General features: G+C 40.6%; 1 protein-coding gene across 3 annotated transcripts in view; it reads left to right on the plus strand.

Annotated features, from left to right (window-relative positions):
- LOC124122843 (girdin-like) overlaps positions 1-21,717 on the plus strand; it is a 94,349-nt gene that overhangs the window by 51,368 nt on the left and 21,264 nt on the right. For all 3 annotated transcript variants that reach the window (XM_046485990.2, XM_046486000.2, XM_046486009.2), the window contains exons 6-11: positions 4,720-4,839; positions 8,540-8,694; positions 14,742-14,823; positions 15,897-15,968; positions 20,409-20,495; positions 21,372-21,518. In XM_046485990.2, coding sequence (XP_046341946.1) covers positions 4,720-4,839; positions 8,540-8,694; positions 14,742-14,823; positions 15,897-15,968; positions 20,409-20,495; positions 21,372-21,518 — 663 coding nt within the window. The remainder of the gene's footprint in view (positions 1-4,719; positions 4,840-8,539; positions 8,695-14,741; positions 14,824-15,896; positions 15,969-20,408; positions 20,496-21,371; positions 21,519-21,717) is intronic.

Below are 21,717 nucleotides of genomic sequence, written 5' to 3' on the forward strand. Positions count from 1 at the left end.
CCAGAGCATGGTTTCAAATCCTGTTTCGCCCAGATTATGTTTCTAGGCTTATCAGCACCATACCTGTGCTTGTGAGTTTCACGAAAGTTGTACACATATGAGACATGCATCACTTTGGGTTTTCCTCCCGCGGTAAGCTGACATGTCATGTTATGATTTGAATACTGTTCACTCAGTCACTCAAAGTATTTTAAGTTACTCAGGACTAATGAGTGAAGGCTGTGAGCCTCAAAACATTTTAACAAAGTTCCTTTACATGATCCACTGTTTTGTACAGTTGTTTACATTGTTATTTTGCTGTTGAATAGGTCCCCAATACTAAATGTTTTATCGCAAGATATAGTACAGGTGGCACCTTTGATCTTTTAGCGAAGCGTGTTAGAAATCTGGTATTTTGTTCAAAGTGGCGTTCAATCTCGCTTACTCTCTCACTCTCTCACTCACTCTCTCACTCACTCTCTCACTCACTTTCTCACTCACTCTCTCTCACTCACTCACTCTCACTCACTCTCTCTCTTTTTCTCGCTCACTCACTCACTCTCTCTCTCTCACTCACTCTCTCACACTCACTCTCACTCACTCTCTCACTCACTCTCTCACACTCACTCTCACTCACTCTCTCACTTTTTCTCGCTCACTCACTCACTCACTCACTCTCTCTCACTCACTCTCTCACTCACTCTCTCACTCACTCCCTCTCACTCACTCTCTCTCTCTCTCTCACTCACTCTCTCACTCACTCTCACTCACTCTCTCACTTTCTCACTCACTCACTCACTCACTCACTCACTCACTCTATTTGTCTCAGATCATCAGCTTGTTGGAACCTCCAACTAAACAATTTATCAGATTCCTGAAACCGCAAGACAGACTCAAACAGCTTCAGTTAATACATTCTCAACATACTGCTCTGCATGTTCTTCTCGAAGTAGAATACCTGCATTGTCACCCATCGCATGTCTATCGTGTACTGAACAAGGGGGAAATAACACTTCCTCAACAAGTCTCTTGTTATGTTTACATGAAAAACATACTCTGGGGATGTTGTAAATACCGGGAGTGATACATTTAACAGAAACAATATAATTGATTCTTCATGCAAAGGCTTCAGAGGGAAGCAGCAAGGGTAAAGTGACTTGTAAATACAACGGCAGCATGTCAGACGGTTGATTCTCCATCAGTTTCCCGCCTAGGTCACACATGTGTGAGCACCTCAGTCACACGTGTGTCCACCTTCAGCCCCCTTACCATGCCTGGGTAATGAAGCGTTCTCTTTATCATAAACTGAAGGTTGATTTGGCTTCCCAGATTATCAATACCTCATTCGACATAATAAGCGCCCAGTGTGCTCTCAAAATTAGAAATAGGGGGCTCTTATTTTGGTGGAAAAAAAACAGAGTTGAAAGATAAATTTTGTGGTTTATGCTGACAGCCTGAAATGTTTATGTACGAGAGATATTTTTGCCCGAATTTAATTGCCCATAATTAAGGGGGCATACAACACACTAGTGAGTATTATACACAAATAGATACGTCTTGTGTGCATTGATCAATCGGAATTGTTCACTTGCCAATATATTAGCAAATATCGCCATGGGTGCTTATTAGTGCAGGGCGCTTATTATGTCGAATACGGTATGTCTTCATTTAGGAGGTCTGAAGGCCTCATCACGCCTTCCTTGAGGCTGCGATACTGTCTGGCAGATACAGCTATCATTAAGGACCCTCATGTTGAAGGAGCATGTGCTGCCTCTCAATTATAACACAGGTACTACTGGGGTCCGTTCCACAAAGCAATTGTAGCTTTGAGGTGATTGTAAGTCTCATACTTTGACATAGACTTACGACTATCGTAGCTCTACAATAGCTTTGTGGAACGGGTCCCTGGTAGATTGTGGGTGTCGTTTCAATTGAAAAGTCATTCTGATCTTCTATTTGTGCTCCTGAAAGATTTGTTTTTCACAGAAAAGGGTTTATTCACACCCACCATTCTTATTTGACAAACTGATTGTCGATCAGGTTAGTGTGATGACAGTTTCAGACCAAATGTTTTTGTTGTACAACAAAAATCTTTTGATATGTTATTTTTTGCTTGGAAGTACAATAAAATTGTATTTTTTTTCATTTTTGTCCCCATTCATCCAATGATCAGTCCATGAATTAATATACCAGTGGTTAGGGCAGTATGAAGAAGCATAGTGGTCTGTGTGTGCCTGCGTGCATGGAATTTGCCTCTGCACAATTCCAAAGAAGCTGTAATGTAGAATTTATTCAAAATTCATTGATGTTGGACATTTTTTATTTGCGTGCGTGCGTACAATGAATAAAAAAGTTAGGGGTAATGAAGTTTTGGGGATTGTTTGTGTGAAATTGTGTGCTCAGCCTTCGCTACCACATTAAAATCCCCAAATATATTCATCATCCTTAACTTTTTTTGTTCAGTATATATTACATTGTACTATGGGTCTGGTAGCACAGGGGGTAAGACAAAACCATCTGTCATATATATATATTATATACATATACACTGAGTGTCTTGTGTATCCCTGGGGGCGGTCGGGTAGCCTTGTGGTTAAAGCGTTCGCTCGTCATGCCGAAGGCCCGGGTTCGATTACCGACATGGGTACAATGTGTGAAGCCCATTTCTGGTGTCCCCCGCCGTGATATTGCTGGAATATTGCTAAAAGCGGCGTAAAACCATACTCACTCACTCACTGTGTATCCCTGACATGTGGAAACTGCTGCTGTTGGACCAGCTAAATCGTCCTCCTACTCCCTTCCTGCCAATGTACAACTAACAGACCTGGGATCCCTTCCACAAAGCTATCGTTGTGCTATGGTTATCGTAACTCCCAGACTTGCGCTTGCGTTGCACTACGATTGCCCTGTTGAACTGGCCCTGGTGTTGTATGTGCACTGTATCACTGACAGATAATCAGGTATTTGCCAGACTGTATCTGTAAACTTGGTTCAACATGCTCAGTAAATCTTGGAAATATTCAAGGACACATAAATCTGTATGACTTTGGACATCAATGTTTGGAAATCTGGGTAATTCTTGTGAATACCTCACCTCTATCACATCAGTGCCAGGAATCTGGGTATTTGTATCCTGTTAAAATATGACATACTTGACGAGATGATATATGCATTGTATTTACATGAAATAGATTATATATCTCCAACTGGCAAAAAATACATGTTATAGTCTACTGTCCAAGACCTTCCGAAATCACAATTTGTAAACATGATTGTGGATATGGTATCTGAAAATGATGATAATCAGATTTGTCCATATGCCAGTGACAGCCTGAGTTTAATTATGTTAACACTGATTAAAAAAAAAAAATTGATTTTTATACATGAAAATTATGTGCGAGGCGGTTTATTTCATTTTGGGCAAAATCCCTGATTTAGTAACACAACTTTGAAAATTGCATTGGTTACAAGATTTGATGTTAACATTGCAGAAAGGTATTTTCCTTCACAGATTTGGTAACTAAGTCAGAAAGTTGTGTTTGATACACAAGCCCTTGAGGTGTTTGTTGTGAGGTGTATCTGGTCAGTGGTGGAGGCATGGCCGCCACGGATGTTTGCTTTGAGACAGATGGACAACAAACAGAGACTGTGGTGGTTACAGTGTCTCTTTCTGTCCAAACAAACTCAACCAGAATTCATTCCCCTTAGTGATATCCTGGCAAGAATAAATTCACTCACTCAATTAATTTGCGTATGTCGATATAACATTTTCATCTTTGTACGGGTGACAATCAAGGTAGCTGTTCTGAACAACAGATAGATTGGATATTTGTAAATCGAACATGTGGTCACATGTGTTATATATATGGGGCTAAGGGACCTTCCTCAGAAATGGATGGTCATTTGTTTTTCAACTTCGTAACCTAAAGCATGAACAATATTGGGAATTGCTGTTTTTCCTGATGATGCATGGAGTTTTGACAATCACAATAAATCATGGATCATTTAGTTTTGGGTTGAGCCAGTTGGTTGAGGTCACTACCCTCTCATGGTTTGTTACATGACATCTTGAAGACTTCCATCAGTTCCTACTTAGGTGGGACCTGACATATTATTTTTCCAAGACTTTTTGTAAAGTCATATTCTCAGTGTCACTTGTGTGTTCTATGACCTTCAGTGTCAGTGTCTTGCACTGTTTTTCACCTAATTGAAAATTAGTGACCTCGTGGTATGTTTAATTTCACAGATGAATGGGGGGCACGGGTGGCATAGTTGCCTAAGGCGCCACGATTCGCTGTGCAGAGTTGCGTCCCTTGGGTACCCCAGAAACCTATGATTGTGGGTTCGAATCCCGGTTCACCCCGATTATGTTTTTAGGTTTGTGAGCAACATACCCGTGCTTGTGGGTTTCACCGAAGTGGTAAACGTCTGAGACATGCATCACTTCCGGCTTTCCTCCCTCATCAAGCTGACACGCCGCGATATAACTGGAATACTGTTAACAGCGGCGTTAAACCCAACTCACTCACTCACAGATGAATGTGAGATGAAATAATTGGCCTACCCTGATGTTTCAGTTTTTTACTGACATGTAAAGACTGATGATTTATCCATTTTGTCTTGTCACACTTGATCATAAATCTTGTGATAGGCTGAGGTTGAGTTACCAGGAGATATAACAAAAGTATGTACATTATTGTAATTTGACATAACATTCATTTTTTGTGTTATTTTGTCCAGATCACAGATGACAGCGAGGCTGTCCTCCCCATCGAGCCACCAGCAGAGCTGGAAGCGTACACGGAGAAGATGTTCGCACACCTCACCAGGCTGATCAAGGAGAGAGATGATGTTTCAGAGGTGGGTCTGTTGCCTTTTGCTGTGGAACAATTCAAAATGTTTGAGCATAAGGTGAACATGATCGAGGCATGCAAGAGTTGTCTCCCTCTAGTGTATGATTGGTGTTAAAGTACTCATGGAAATGAAAAAAACCTGTTTTGCTGGATTTAATAATCGACACAAAGCATTATGTAGATGTAAATACGAAATAACAAAACAACTGGAATAGTACTAGTCTGGATTTGCTAGTTTTATCTCAGTGTTCAATACAAAATGTACTTTACAGGAGGTAATTTGTAGGCACTTTCAACATTCAAAAATAAAACTAAGTCCAAATTGACATGGCAGAAACAGGCTATAGGCATTATGCAAATTATCCTGGAAAAAAGTTATCAAAACAACAATAAAAATAACAGCTATGTTTATGTACATAATAATAATGACATGTAAGTTGTTGTTTGAGAAGGGAATATGTTACTTTTACGTTCTGATATTTTGACGATGATTCACTATCCCACAATGCCACTCACAAATCACTAACCACTGACAAATCACATGCACGTGGGTTTCAAGCACCTGTTTTCACCTGTCGTCAAGGTATCATAGGTCATGGACATTCACCTTGATCATCTCACACCTGGTTATGCTCAGTTTAACAATAGTCTGTTTTGTTCATATTTTTACACACTTTTACGTGTAAAAAGACATAAAAACCTTTGATACGCTGTATTTGTGCCAAGGCCCAAGTAGTACTAATTGAGTTGTTTTAATATTTATATATTTTGTATATTAACTGCATTTATTTAAAATTCTGAGATCGAAAAAACAGTTTTTTATCATTTCCATGAGTACTTTAGTTAAACTCACGTGTATTATCAAATGTTGGGGGAGCAATTTAGGTGTGTCCTCCTCATGACAAAAAGACAATTGTTGCGTTGAATGGGTTTTCAGGTTTGGTGACTTGATTATAGTAGGTCTAATTTCTGTCGCCTTGTTTTTGTCCAATTACTGCAATCAGTTTGAGAAGCCTGTTTGTTTCTGGTGCTGTCAAGAAGAGGCCAACCAAATAATTATGTGCAAGAAATTCAATATGAAGCCATCAGAACTAATTGGTATTGATCCGAATGTCTCCATAATCTTCCACAAAAGATCTGAAGATAATCAATGGTGCATCTTTGTTGATGAAGCTCGGAAAATGATATGCAAACAAAGCAAGATTGAAGCAGAACGCTGACATTAAACAATCAATATTTGTGTCCGGAGTGTGGTGACCCACAGCCACAGCCACACCCTCATACAAGGACTTTGTTGGTGTAGATCGATGGTTCAGCTTATCTGTTGTGCTCTTACTAAATGAAAATGTAATTTATCAAGTATTTTTAATCAAATTGCAAATTAAATAAACAACTCAGTCTGGTGACAATTTATGTGACTATATCAATTTCACTTCTGATTCTGAATAGTATGCAGCAATATGAATTTTGACAAAAACAGATTAAGGAAAGATAATTTAATAATTGAAATTTTCCTGTTCGAATCACATATGCTATTGGATGCAGTCAGTGATGGTGCTGTAAAATCTCTGTCTTACACGCCATCAGTAACCGTTGTCAGTCTGCCAGGTACTTTGTTATAAGGTGAAGCAGTTGTAAAATATCATCAGTTGTGTCTGTCTGTTAGACTAACATCTAGTCTCTGAAATGAACATATCGTACAGAAAAAACAGTTACTCAGTTATCTTAATAAAAATATAATTCATGAAAGGTGTAATTTGAATATTTTTCCTCCAATTTTCAAATTATCATTATTGGTCATGCTATTTTCCATTGGCCTCCTGGCCGAGACTCAATTAGTTACAGGTGGTTGTGTTATAGCTGGAATACTGTGACATAAAACAGCATTGACTCACTCGTTCACTATTGGGGGTTAGTGACTGGTTGTTAGGCCGGTTCAGGACCGTGCAGACACGAGGTTCGACTTGCATGACATATGAAGAAGGAAGCACTGTTTAATGGCAGTGGGTGATTCAGTGCGACGTAATGTCTGCAACTGCACACTTGTCAACTGCTGTCTAGTGTTGCCATCACTCTTGATGGACAGTCCACTTTCAGCACTCAGGATTGAGTCAGTCAGTACGTCAGAACTTGCGTTGGTCATACATTTATGTATAGGATTGAGACTTAAGTGATGTGGCTAGCATTAAATTATGAAAATAACTTTGTTTCTGGTAGGCTTTGTATTTGTTATACCCCTGTCCTCAAAGGGCGGGGTATATAGTTAGGCCAAGGAATTCCGTCGTTCAGAGGACATTTTTCTTTTTTATCTATAACTTGAAAACAACTGCATAGATTCTTTTCAAACTTTGTGAATTTTTTTATACCTATAGGAGAGGTGCAGTGCAAAGTTTGGTTTCAATATTTGGATTTTCTTAAAAAATACAGCTTTTTTTATATATTTTAACTGAAACATTTGTGCGACCTTTAACGAGAAAACTGCTACATGGATTCTGTTCAAATTTAGGGAATAGTTTCCATTCTAATAGAAGAGGTGCACTGCTAAGTTCAATTTTGTTATGTGTATTTTCTAAAAAATATATGATTTTTGTAATGTTTTGAACTTAAAACATTTGTGCAACCTATTACTTAAAAACTACTTGATGGATCATTTTCCAAATGGCGGTACAGTTTCTATACCAATAGGAGAGGTGCAGTGGAAAATATGATTTCAATAAGCGGATTTTCTGAGAAATATTGCTTTTTTATTGTTCTAAACTTAAAAATATGTTGGAGTTGATGTCGGGGTATTAGTGAACCCTCCTCACTTTTTGTCTTGTTTCAGTTAGTTTATGAATGTATATTTTCAAACTGAATGATCAGTTTATATCTACAAGCATTTTTTTATCATGGCTTTTTAAATGTGATTGCTTATGAGTCAAAGAAAAAGTCAAAGTCTGTTGTCCTAGTTTGAGTGAGTGAGGTGGCGTTGACACTGGTTTCTGTTCATTACTGAGAGTAGGTAATGTACTCAATGAGAGGAAATACATTTTGAGTTTATTCTAAATTATTGAACCAAGTCATGAGAAAAACATTTCAACAGTTTTTACAAATGTTTAATATAGTACTGGTAATCTGAAGGTGAATCTGGTACTTCACCTCACCATAAGTACCTGTCTCCAAGTACTCCCTGTCTCCAAGTACTCCCTGTCTCCAAGTACTCCATGTCTCCAAGTACTCCCTGTCTCCAAGTACTCCCTGTCTCCAAGTACTCCATGTCTCCAAGTACTCCCTGTCTCCAAGTACTCCATGTCTCTAAGTACTCCCTGTCTCCAAGTACTCCCTGTCTCCAAGTACTCCCTGTCTTCAAGTACTCCCTGTCTCCAAGTACTCCCTGTCTCCAAGTACTCCATGTCTCCAAGTACTCCCTGTCTCCAAGTACTCCCTGTCTCCAAGTACTCCCTGTCTTCAAGTACTCCCTGTCTCCAAGTACTCCCTGTCTCCAAGTACTCCCTGTCTCCAAGTACTCCCTGTCTCCAAGTACTCCATGTCTCCAAGTACTCCCTGTCTCCAAGTACTCCCTGTCTCCAAGTACTCCATGTCTCCAAGTACTCCATGTCTCCAAGTACTCCCTGTCTCCAAGTACTCCCTGTCTCCAAGTACTCCCTGTCTCCAAGTACTCCCTGTCTCCAAGTACTCCCTGTCTTCAAGTACTCCATGTATTGCAGCTGATGACAGACCTGTCCCAGGAGCGAGACTTCTACCAGTCCCAGGCTGAGGGTGCCGCGGCTCCCATCATTCCAACTGTCACCCCAGAGAAACACCATCTAGCAGTGGAACTCGCAGAGAGCAAAGCCAAACTACGTCGCACCAGACAGGAACTGTGAGTCTTTTTATCTTTTTTGTTTGCTACAAATGGGGATTCTAGGGATGGAGTTTCATCTGTCCGAGATAGAAATTAACCTTTTCTCAAAAATGCTATTTTAAAATTTTTGCTGCAAATAATGCCTGGTAGCATTTCATTTACTTGGTAGAAAGTCGAGACATGCCCATACAAGATGAAAGAGATACATAGTTCAAATACAGCTTATAAACTTACCCTAGATAATGCAAATTTGATTCCAGTCATTACAAATCAACAGTTGGCTAACTAAGATTTGTGTGGTGTTTATCTGTTAGTTCATGATTTCCCTAATCACACAAACACAATGCTCCAGTTGTACAGACGATGCAACATAGAAAAAGACTGGTCACCAGACCGTGGAGCTTAGTTCTTTAAATAGAGGAATATCCGTGAAGATCCCAGTTAGATTATTGGCCTTCAGCAACCCATGCTTGTCATAAAAGGAGACTATGTTTGTCTTAAGAGGCAACTAACAGGATCAGGTGGTCAGACTCGCTGACTTGGTTGATGCTTGTAATCGTATCCCAATTGTGAGGATCGATGCTCAGTCACTGGATTGTCTGGTCCAGACTTGATTATTTACAGACCGCAGTCATATAGCTGGAATATTGCTGAGGCATTAAACAACAAACAAACACACTAAAAAGAGAAAGATCTCAGTATACCCATGACACGTGGAGATCCTGGGTAAAAATGTAGGTCCCCAGCAACCTATGCTTGTTGTAAGAGGCCCCTCTCAGCTACCCAGAGTTCCTTGGTGTTAGCCTCGTACCTCTGCCACAGTGGAGCGAGATGTGACATTTTGTCACACATTATACAGTCCAGTCAACTGAGATCTTGGTACAGTCACCTTGATGTGTGAAGACATATTGTAATACTTCTCGGCGTCACAGTTGTAGAAGCACATCTTTATCATTATGCAAATGTGTAAATCACACTGGACGTCTTTTATTAGCCCTGACCTCCCTGATTTCGGAATAAGCGTGTTTGTTTATAAGACCAGTCCAGTCCAGTCATTTGACAGGGAGAGAATTAACCTAGATAGTCCACGACCCCAAATAGTGATAACATACACAAACATCCCCAAAATGTTTGAAATTCCATCAGCCTTAGGATACCTTTTACATCAGTGAAAATGGCTTGGGCTAGCAGGCTGATGCTAATTTCCATCCCTGCATGATATGCAAATTTGTGGCAGTAGTGTAATACAAGGTCATCACACGCCCGGAGTGTTGGAAGAGGCAACTAAATGGATTGGGTGGTCAGTTGACTTGGGTGATTCTTTGTCATCTTATCCCAATTGCATGGATCAATACTCATCAACCACTGGATTGTCTGTCCAGACTCTATTATTTACAAACCACGTCATAAAGCTGGAATATTGTGGAGAGTGGCGTTAAACAACAAACAGTATGCCCATGTACCGACTGAGTTGAGCTGTTGAACTTGTCATGTTAACTGACTTTACCAGCTGCTTGTCTGTGGGCTGTTGTTACTGTGTCCATCAACTGTCCTCTGCTCAAATGACCACGGATGTTCCCCCCTGTCAGACGTCACCTTGCTATGATTACCTGTCATGTTTATCCCATTTGTCTGGGATGACAGTCTAGTGACTAGGTCTTTGTACTTAACCTTGAGGGAAGTAGTGTTATGCTAGTCCTATTTTGGCTCACATTTCCAGTTGTCATTGTTTGAAGTCAAGGCTTAGGGGGTCTACTGATTGGTTTAGAATTAACTGTGTCAGTGATTTAGCTTGAGACAAATGAAATTAGGGCATTTTCCTAAGCATCAACTACTGATTGGACATTCTTCTAATTATTTGTAAATTTGAAAAATGTCTGCTGGATGCTTTGGACTTAGTCAATGTCTTGGAAGATGGACTGTTGTGAAACACTGCATAATCGTCCACCCTGAGTGTTGATACCTCGTAGCAGCTAGGTGCCATGAATACATGCTTGTTGTGGTGGCTGATAGGAGATGGTATTGTGGTTTATAAGGCTGCTCAATAGTAGAATGGATTTCAGTCACTGAGATAATGCACTTGGCAATGTTCCAGCTATTTGTCGGCAGCTTGCAGATAATCAAGTCAGAGACAGAGAATCCAGTGATTGATATTGTGAGCAAAGATCTACACCAGCTTGGCGTGATGACATGCTATCATCCAAGTCACTGAGTTTCAACATGCGATCCACTTGGTCATCCCTTACAACCAGCATAGGTTGCTGGGGACCAATTCTAACCCAGAATCCCAACAAGATCATGCAGTGGCCTAGTTCTAATGTGTGGTTGCAGGGTAATCATGCCCTTGTTCCTTAGACCAGGTCATGTTATTGCTGCAGTACTGCCGACAGCGATGTAGAGCATGCTTGAATGATTTAACCAAGTCAAAATTACTGCACACTGATGAAGGGAATGTGGCACATGTCCACAAAGGCTGTGGCTTCCCTATTCATTTTCCATCCTCAAATGTGTATTTGGCACAGTGACAAATGATGTTTTCTGTCCGGGCGCGTTGCAAGCATGGATGATTTATAGTTGAAAACAGAATCTTGAGTTGATGATTGGATTCATAAGATTGTAATAATAATAAAAATAAAAATAATAATAAATGAAAAAATAATATTAATAATTATATTAGATATTAGTGTTAAATATCATACTTTTACTATTTTTGGTGTCTCACCTGTCAGGCTCACTTGCTCATGCATTGCCCTGCTGTGAGTGTCATCATTCATCACAACTGAAGCATAGCAGTAACAACGCCTATAAAATCACAAAGCGTGGCCCAAAATGAAAGCTTACCATACACTTGATTACAGTTATAAAGTCACATTAAGAATGACAGGAATGCAGGGATCAGGAACTGCTGTTCCCGGGTCCCTTCCAAGAGACGTGACCTGTACTGAAATATCCCAGCATGTCTGACATAAACTATAGCTACACAATGATGCGCAATACTAGTGCTATGATGTTTACTGTGCATTGAATAGGGGTCTATGTTTCTTTTGCTTCTTGGCGGTGGGGTAGCAGAGTGGTTAAAGCATTTGCTCATCACACAGAAGACCTGGGTTCCATTTTCCACATGGGTATAATGTGTGAAGCCCATTTCTGGTGTCCCCAGCTGTGATATTGCTGGAATATTGATAAAAGCTGCGTAAAATCATACTCACTCACTCACTCACTTAATCTTCTTTTGTAAATATGCTGCAAGTGTTGTTACATGTATGTTTATGTAAACAGATTGTGTGTATGTCTACTATCCTGCCTCTGCTATGTAATGGAAAAAGGGAGCAACCATTTTATACATCTTAATGCTACGATTGTTGTAAGTCATTGTTAAAGTAGGCAGTTACGATTGTCTTAGCACCACATCCCTTTGTGTAATAGCATTCTGGTCAATTATTATTGCTCTGCTAACCCCAGCATGTCAGCGACACACTGTTGTTAGTGATGAGCAAAGATGAAATAAAACCAGTTGACCATGTCATGGCTGTATCAGGCCCAGACTGGAGGAGTTTATAGCTGAGATAGGGGAAGTATGCTTGGCATCCAAAAGGAATGCTTGACCATGTGTCCAGTCAGGAGCCAGGACATTCTCCTCTTCAGCCAGGACAAACATAGGCACAAGCCCCTCTTCTGACATACTAACACAGCTCACATGCAAGGGATCCACTGCCTGAAGCCCCTTATACAGAGCAAACACAGGCATGAGCCCCTATAATTGATTCCACATCCCTGACCAGGGGCCAAGAGTTATCAGGTGGCGACGGGCTGCAGTCCTGACCTTCAGACATCGCTGGCAACATGCCTTCAGTTAAAGTCTTTTTTTAATTGAACAAATTATTTCTAATCGGCTGTCTGTGATGTTAGCCACTACTCCAAAGCCTGAATGTCTAATAAAATATTTTTAATTCTAGTAAGCTCAGCTAATACTTGTCCACATAATAACACCAAAATCAACTAAAAATGAGTCTTCAGGTCAGTAGACTCAAATGTTTTTGTCACAGACTGTATCAGGATGCATTGAGAACACTGAGTGGATGTATAAGAAACATGCAGAGCATTTCCTTGTGTAATAAAAACAATGTGTTACATGAGTTCATGATGGGAAGGTAGGACTGTGGGATTACGAATGCAAGAGGGAAGAGACATTTCATAATCAGTTTGTTTTCATGTATAATTTGTATTTTTTTATTGTACAAACACAAGCAATAATATATGACTCTTGATTAGACCAGAGATAAGCAAACAGCATATGTAGTAAGCTAAATATTTTTATGAATTCAACAGAGAGGAGAGGCCTGTCTTCCAAGAAACATCTGAGACACGGTTTAGGAAATTACAGATGCAGACATTGCGTTAGTGTTTAATAGTTGTGATGTGTTGTTTGAAGTTAAGAATAAATGTTGAAATTTATAAATATGACTTCAGTGCCCAAGATGACAAAAAGAAAAGCTCAAGCTCCTCAGATTCATCTTGATTTCTTGAACTGTTGTGTATGAATGTTTCTACAGCTATTGAAAAGTATAATTCTGCATCGTTAAGTGGGGCCCTGAGCACCTGTATCGGAGTTATGTTGATGCTCTTGTTATGGGCACAAACAAATGACAGTCTGGAGTGAGACTCTGGACTCTGCAGGATCTTTGTTTCAGGGGAGGCGACACACCTCTCTGCTGACCACCCTGAATAGCCTCAATTAGCTGCCTACCAGGTGGTCAAGTAGCACTGGTCCTGTGCTTTGTCCATGTGGTGAGCTGGTTGATTCAAACTGGGCTGCTAGATCAGACTGCAGCAGGGATAGGGTTAAGTTGGACATCTGTGCTCTAACTGACGAGGCAGATTCAAACACAGTCTGTAGTTATGGCAGCAACGTTAGGGGCAGGAATACTGAGTTGCTCCTGTGAATAATTGATTTGAACACAGTAACTTTCAACCAGGAAAGGAATCAAGTTGTCACTAATCAAGTTGTCACTGTGGATAGATATGTGATAGGATGAAGGCACATTCATGGTTAGGTGCTGTGTATGTTGGTCTGATGCAGCTGTATGATGTAGCTCACTGGATGCTGAGAGTGTTTCTCAGGTAAATGACCTTTGTTTCATTACTGCTGTTGCTAGTATCTCTGATCTGTAGATATCAGTAGCTATCACCTTGCTTGTTGATATATGAAGCTGCAGTCTGTAAGTATTGATATTATAGATATAGTACTTCGTTATCCCTAGGAAATATGTTCATCATTAAATTCTCTGCTGCATAAAAAATATGATTCCCATAAAGAAACACTATTAAGCAGTGATATTGTTGCTGGTGCTGAACACATGGAACATGTGGGTTTTTTCAAAGTTGAAATATGGGTTGGGAAGAGAAGGAGATTCTCGGAGTGTTGATGTGATGGTGTTTCTCAGTTATTAATGTCAGTGATTCATGACTGCCAAAATAGTGGTTAGAAACCATAAGGGGAGAGTGGTCTGGTTGTCTGAGATACAATAATTCACTGTGCAGAGTTGTGTCCCTTAGGACCAGGGCCAGGATCCACTGATCCTTGTTTTGTTCGTGCGTTGCACCAGTGTGGGAAGCATCTATGATCTTCATCACTTGGGGCTTATCCCCATAATGACCTGAAACAGTTTGATAGAACTGTTCAAAGCAGAGTTCAACCTACTCTCACACTGTCTAATTGTCCCACAATGTCTGTCCATGGGTCCCCACTATCTGTGTCCCTGACTGGCTGATTATGTATTCCCCCATGGGGATGCTGGGTTAGAATGGGTTCCCAGCAACTTATGCTGGTCGTAAGAGATGACCAAGTAGATCAGGCGGTCACTCGGTGACTTGTTTGATTGTGTCATTGTTCCCAGACAGCATGGATTGTTGCTCACAACATTGATCACTGGATTGTCTGGTCCAGACTCGATTATTTACAGACTGCCCTCATATAGCTGGAATATTGTTGAGTGTGGCTTTAAACAACAAACAAATAAATAAAACCTGAACTTGGTTTGTCTGACTGTCTGTCTCTGTTCCAGGGAAGAGAAACAGGAACAGTTGTCTGACATCAAGGATGAGCTGGAGGACACAAAGGCATCAATGGCCAAACTCAGGAACGAGGTGAGATACTGTTTTAGCATGTTAGCTGGCTATCAGCAGAAAACAGCTTGACTTGACCTGATGAAACCTGAAAATACTAAACTGAGCGAACAGCGATAGAAATTAACATTTTCAGTCCACTTGTCCTTATAATGATAACAAAAAGCAAAATCCTTGAAAATAGCAAATTTCTAATAATCTTTATGATACTTTAACTATTGGGCAGTTTGACAAGGATTCTAGGAATAATGCCATTTCTTATCGCTGATAGCATACAAGTAGTTGTCATGAAACTAATGAAATTGAGACGAGGAAAATTGTGGCCGAACTTGATCTGATGAACCAAGATTGTTCAGACTTTACTTTCACAACAAAAAAGTGAATCATTGACAAACCTTTAAAAAATGTCGGCCACTCTCATCTAGTTACATACACTATAGAATTACTCCTCGGCATTGGATTACATCCTGGCAGGTTTGTAGAGACAGTCACCTGATATTTGGGATTACGTGTGTTCCTATTAAACGAGATAATCAGATTTGAGTTTACAGATCCAACAGGTTAAAAACTATATTGAAGGTGATGAGATTCAAACAAGCCTTAGGATAAATATAGGGCTGATGTGCTTTGATCCCAGATCATTATCTGGGCTTCATATGGACGATGTGATGAACTTATACATACATGTCATACAACACTGACAAAACTCCAGGATGGGTAGCATTCCTTTCCGTGGCTATTTTGGTCTTACTTGACTGACTGCTAGTGTTACAAGTAAAACCCACTTTTTGAGATTCCTTAAGCCGGCCTGTGGTGTGTACATTGTGCGATGATAGGATCCGCCTCATCTCTGACAAATAAGTGTGTTTTGAGTGAGGCTGTGTTCCGCCCGAGTGACCTCATCGTAGTATGTCCATGCACGGACTGCAAGCGTGTCGACTTTAAGCTGGTTAAGGAGAACCGTAAGTTTGTTTTCCTGATGGATAATAGCGGAGTGGTTTGTGGAGATTTAGGGTGGGAAGTCTATTGACGATGATTTCAGCGTGACAGGATGTGTTTTGTGTGAAAGTGTTATTTTGTTATGGTTATTTCAGAACCTTGATCTGACCCAAGACGCGCGGGCAACTCGGGCTCTGAGAGACGAGCTGGATATCATCAAGGAGAAGGTCAGTGTGAAGTCAATGGACATGTTCAAGTTTCAGATCGTATTGTCACACGTGTCAATCAGCTGACTGATGACTGACAGCTAATGATGGACTGTCATTATCAGAAATAATATGTATGATGTCTTGACCATAAGCAGGTGTCCACTTGGTGGCGGGTTACTGTAGGGTGACTTGTAAACACGGTCAGAGTTATACAGTGTTGGCAGAGGACGAGGCTGCTGCAATCTGACCCATACACCTGAACACAGGTTGATAAGTGGACACATGGCTTCGGTAAGGAATGTCATAGTATAGTTTCCTGTTTAAAATAGTTTACATCAAAATGCAGGTGTGTACAGGTGTGTTCAGATTATTGTTTTTTATTGGTAGTCCTGATTTCACACGTTTCATGAAAAGTTTTGAAAAAATCAAATTGTTAGTTTGTATAAATTAATAGTTGTAATATGTTTTGATATTAACTTTATTTATAATTTTATTCACTATGTATTCACTATGTCAGTCCCATCAAATCAAATACACAGCAGTCGTAATTTGGAGATTTTGGAAATTGTCATAACTTTATCAGTTATCCCTGACGTCAGGGTGTTATGGATAGGGTTATCAGTTTACTGTTACAGCAGTTGTACATCAGGGTGATAATGACTGCCCTACTTTCCAGCAGGTAGGGCTGTATCTGTAAGGGGGGTATCAAGCTTGAAAAGAGACATCTTGTGTCTGTCAGCAACAAGGTGTAATTGTGTTCACGTTTATTAGGACAGCACTGAGTATCATCACTCACTGTTCTGCAACATGGCCATAAGTTATCATATACAGTTTAGAGATTGCTTGTTGACAACTGGAGTGAATATGTTCTCAGCCATGACATGCTGTATGGACTGATAGTGTTGATAGGTGATTAATATTGAGATTTCATTTTAAAAACACCACCTCACTTCAGGAGTCTTGTCAGGATGGCGTATTCCAAAGGCTGATTTAAAAAAAAGGTTCCTTTTATTCTGTCTTTTAAGAAGGGGTTAGTACTATGATAATCCGTTATGATATTGCTTCTGAATATATGAGTAGGAAGACGTTTTGTTGCCATGAACAAACCCATCCCACCACATGAATGCAGAGTTAGAATGGCAAGGACGTTGCTGAATATAAGCTGCCGCCCACGCCTTGTTTGTCCATACAGTAGATTGCTCGCCTGTTTTTTACTGTGATACAATATTACTGATATAAATTCCCCATAAAGAATTGGTCCTTAGCAACATCTGCGTGCTTGTCGTAAGAGGCAATTAACAAGATCGGTTGGTCAGACTCGCTGACTTGGTTGATGTATGTCATCGTATCCCAGTTGCGTAGAACGATGCTCATGATGTCAATCACTGGATTGTCTGGTCAGGAGGCTGTTGTTTGCAGACCATATTGTGAAGTGCAGCCTTAAAATACAACCTACTTTTATAAATGAAAAAATATAATGTTATTATTCCCGTTTGGCTACAATGTGTGACTTTGACTACAATGTGTGACTTTGACTACAATGTGTGACTTTGATCATTGTTCATGCAATCAGCCTCTGGTTTGTCTGATCCAGGTGACAATCAGGATCGGGTTGTCAGGCTCACTGACTTGGTTGATGCATGTCATCATATCCCATTTGCGTGGATCGAGGTTCATAATATCAATCATTGGATTGTCTGGTCCAGACCTGAATATTTACAGATTGCCGTCATCTAGCTAGAATAGTGCTGAGTGCGGCGTTTATCAACAAACAAACAAACAAAGAAAACATGTTCATGTCACTGTCGAGTCGCTGGTTAGCTGCACATACTGAGGTGGCAAGCAATATTGACTGATTAGATTATTATCAGTTATTCATCAAATTTGAGGAGGAATTTACTTTTCAAGTTTAAATTTCTCAAAATTGACTTAAAATATGTCACTTGGAGGTAGTTACTATTGAACTCCAATTAACAACAGCAGGTGACGAGTATAGAGTCTTAGGTGAGACAGGAATTAATAGTTAACATTTGGCCTGATCTGTCAGCAAGGAAGAAGGAAAAGGTTTTGAGAATCATGACAACTGTTTCTATATCCTTCTTCAAATCAATCATAGTTTGATCACTGAACTGATATCATACAGTCTTGGCTGATTATTTCAGATAATATTGAGATGATAAAGATTTATTTCCTTGTATCCACCTTGATATATCATCTAATCAATAGTATAGTTCACTGCATTGGAGTTGTGAGTAGGGTAAGGCTGTGCAGCATGATTACAGGCTGGGGTTGTGGGTAGCATGTCTCAGTGATTACAAGCTGGGGTTGTGGGTAGCATGTCTCAGTAATTACAGGCTGGGGTTGTGGGTAGCATGTCTCAGTGATTACAAGCTGGGGTTGTGGGTAGCATGTCTCAGTGATTACAGGCTTGGGTTGTGGGTAGCATGTCTCAGTGATTACAGGCCGGGGTTGTGGGTAGCATGTCTCAGTGATTACAGGCCGGGGTTGTGGGTAGCATGTCTCAGTGATTACAGGCTGGGGTTGTGGGTAGCATGTCTCAGTGATTACAAGCTGGGGTTGTGGGTAGCATGTCTCAGTGATTACAGGCCGGGGTTGTGGGTAGCATGTCTCAGTGATTACAGGCTGGGGTTGTGGGTAGCATGTCTCTGTGATTACAGGCTGGGGTTGTGGGTAGCATGTCTCAGTGATTACAGGCTGGGGTTGTGGGTAGCATGTCTCAGTGGTTACAGGCTGGGGTTGTGGGTAGCATGTCTCAGTGATTACAAGCTGGGGTTGTGGGTAGCATGTCTCAGTGATTACAAGCTGGGGTTGTGGGTAGCATGTCTCAGTGATTACAGGCTGGGGTTGTGGGTAGCATGTCTCAGTGATTACAAGCTGGGGTTGTGGGTAGCATGTCTCAGTGACCAAGGTTGGGGTTGTGGGTAGCATGTCTCTGATTACAAGCTGGGGTAAGTGGAGATTGTCAAGACACCACATTGGCTGTAATGGAGACAAGCTAACATTAAGATGTGAAACAGAGCAGGGCTTTGCTAGTATGTAGTGAGGCATTAGTCATGGAAAGATACATACTGTTTCTCTGGCCTGCTGTAATGTGTTGTTGCATGATCAACTCATGCTCTGTATCACTATCAGTGGTAGTGATTTGTAACACCATGGTTCCATGATTTGAACAGTGGAAACTTACTGAAGTCAACTTCTTGAACTTCTTAAACTTGTAATGTTAGTTTGCATGGGCTGGCTCTACACTGGTCAACATTAGGCATTGGGTCAATGGTCCCTTGGTGACCGTAATCTATTGTAAGATATTTAGAGGGGCTCTCTTGTGCAGGGTGAAAAAAAGGCCATTTTGTAATAAAATATGAAGTGCTTTTGCATTTTGTCATTCAGGGAAGTCATGATTGAAATGTACAAGGACATGGCGAGGGTCATCCAAAAATATGACAAGTATTAGGGGAGGGTCAATATTTTCAGTATGTGGTGCATCAAAAACCTCTGACCCACCCACCCTTGTAATAAATGACAGGTCCCTTTTCATTGTTAGGACATAAAGATTTAATGAGTCCTTAGATTCAAATGCTGTAGCAGCAAACCCCCAGGACACTAGGTGTCCCATTATTTTTTAACACTGTGATAGCAGTAGTGCCAGTGCCAGCTTGAACATCGTCCCAGTTTGACCTCAGCGATTCACCCAGTTATCCAAGCATGAAATAGTAGTGGAGTAATACGAATGCCAACAGACTCGCTCAACCGTTGATTGGCTGTTGTGTTGTACAGTCACACTGATGTTGGTAATCGACGAGTTAGTAGATGCTTGTTACCTGCACCAGATCCCTGTGAGTCTGTTGAGATTCCAGGGTGGACTTCATGCCAATGAAACTGTTTGTCGTAAGAGCTAACATAAGTGTACCGGGTGGTCAGGCTCAAGTGACGTGGTTGATTGTGTGTCATCATAACCAGCAGAGGACGTTGTTCATAATATCAGCCATTGGTTTTTCTGGTTAAGACTGGATTATTTACAGGTTGACGTGATATTGCTGAAATAATGCCGACTACGGTGCTAAACAACTTCCATCAATTCACTAGCCTGCTCAAAGACATTACAGGGGCAGTGGGGTAGCCTAGTGGTTAAAGCGTTCGCTCATCACATTGAAGACTCGATTCCCTAACATGGGTACAATGTGTGAAGCCCGTTTCTTTTGTCCCCCGCTGTGATATTGCGAGGATACTGCTTAAAGCAGCGTATAACGATACTCACTCACTTCAAAGCATTACAAGCCAGCAATATGCTTTGATACTGCGTTTTAATCTAAATACATGTATTCTTAATGTATAACTTCTCGTCACGATATGGCTGAAATATTGCCAATGAGACATTAAATATTAACTCACTCACTGATATTGTGTTTTGGTTCTGATGTGTGTTGTTCCCCTCCACAGGCGAGCAAGGTGGACACATACGAGAAGGAGATCAGCAAGTACAAGGAGCGGCTGAATGAGCTGGAGTTCTACAGGGCTCGCATGGAGGTGAGCTACAGGCCCTCAGGCCGCATGTACATACTGCCGCAGCAGCAGAGCACAACATTGTCCCAGTCATTCAAAAACACACTTTTAATATTAAGAACTGTATTGAAATTTGAATAATAACAAATTCTTAGACTTATCCTATCTACATGCATATCTCCTTATTTCGATCCACAGTGGAAAAATAGTTTATTGCAATATTTATTATTTTGTGTAGTTAACTGTGTATTTCAGGATGTATTACAACTACACTTGTACACTCCAATCTGTGTATGAAACACATACAGCAGTATGTTCATGTACTTGATGAATATGTAGGGACACCCCTTAAAAGCCTGAAATTCTACTAGCCCTTAGGATTTTGCATGTGCGGCTAGCATGCTGGTAAAATGAGCATAATGTTATCTCTGATTGCTTTTACCCTTTTTTTAAACATTGAATCTGACAATTTCCACACAAAAATAAATCTTTACAACAGCATTTGCTTGAATGTCAGAATGCATATTTTAAATCCTATTTAAGTCCTATCCTATTCAGTTCATGTTTCAACATACAGAAAAACGTATTGTGGCAGTATATTGTTCGATGTTTCCTTAATACAGACATCTAAGTTTTGCACAGTTTCCCTTAGCCATGCCATGATGCTGTGATTGTGCTCATCAGGTTCAATAAAGTGGTATAGGGCTAAGATCTGCTTTACTTTAAGGCTTTCCTCCCACATTAAGATGACATGCAGAAATACTGAATACTGCTCAAAGCAGCATTAAACCCAACTCACTCACTCACTCACTCACTCACTCACTCACTCACTCACTCACTCACTCACTCACACACTCACTCACTCACTCACTCACTCACTCTGTGTGTGTCTCCCTGCAGGAGCTGAGGGAGGAGAACAACATCCTGGAGGAGACGAAGACAGTACTGGAGGACCAGCTAGCCAGCAGCCACAAGCGGGTCGAGACCGTACGCGAGCTCGAGAATGAGCTGCTTAAGTTCCGCGAGCTCACCCAGGAAATGACTGCTGTAAGTACCGGCTGCCTACTGATGAACAACTGAATCTGTTTTGAAAACAGGAAATTATGACTTGACAATAACAAGGGTTTAGTGATGTTTATTTATGATGTTTAGGTAGTCTTAGAATATCTTAGACAGTGAAGGGTTTTTTAGATTATGTCGGATGTTTCGGCTGTGGTTATCACAGACTATATGTTTGGCTGACAGA

Source organism: Haliotis rufescens, unplaced genomic scaffold (assembly GCF_023055435.1).
Source record: "Haliotis rufescens isolate VD_foot unplaced genomic scaffold, xgHalRufe1.0.p SCAF_3, whole genome shotgun sequence".
Classification (NCBI taxonomy): Eukaryota; Metazoa; Mollusca; class Gastropoda; order Lepetellida; family Haliotidae; genus Haliotis; species Haliotis rufescens.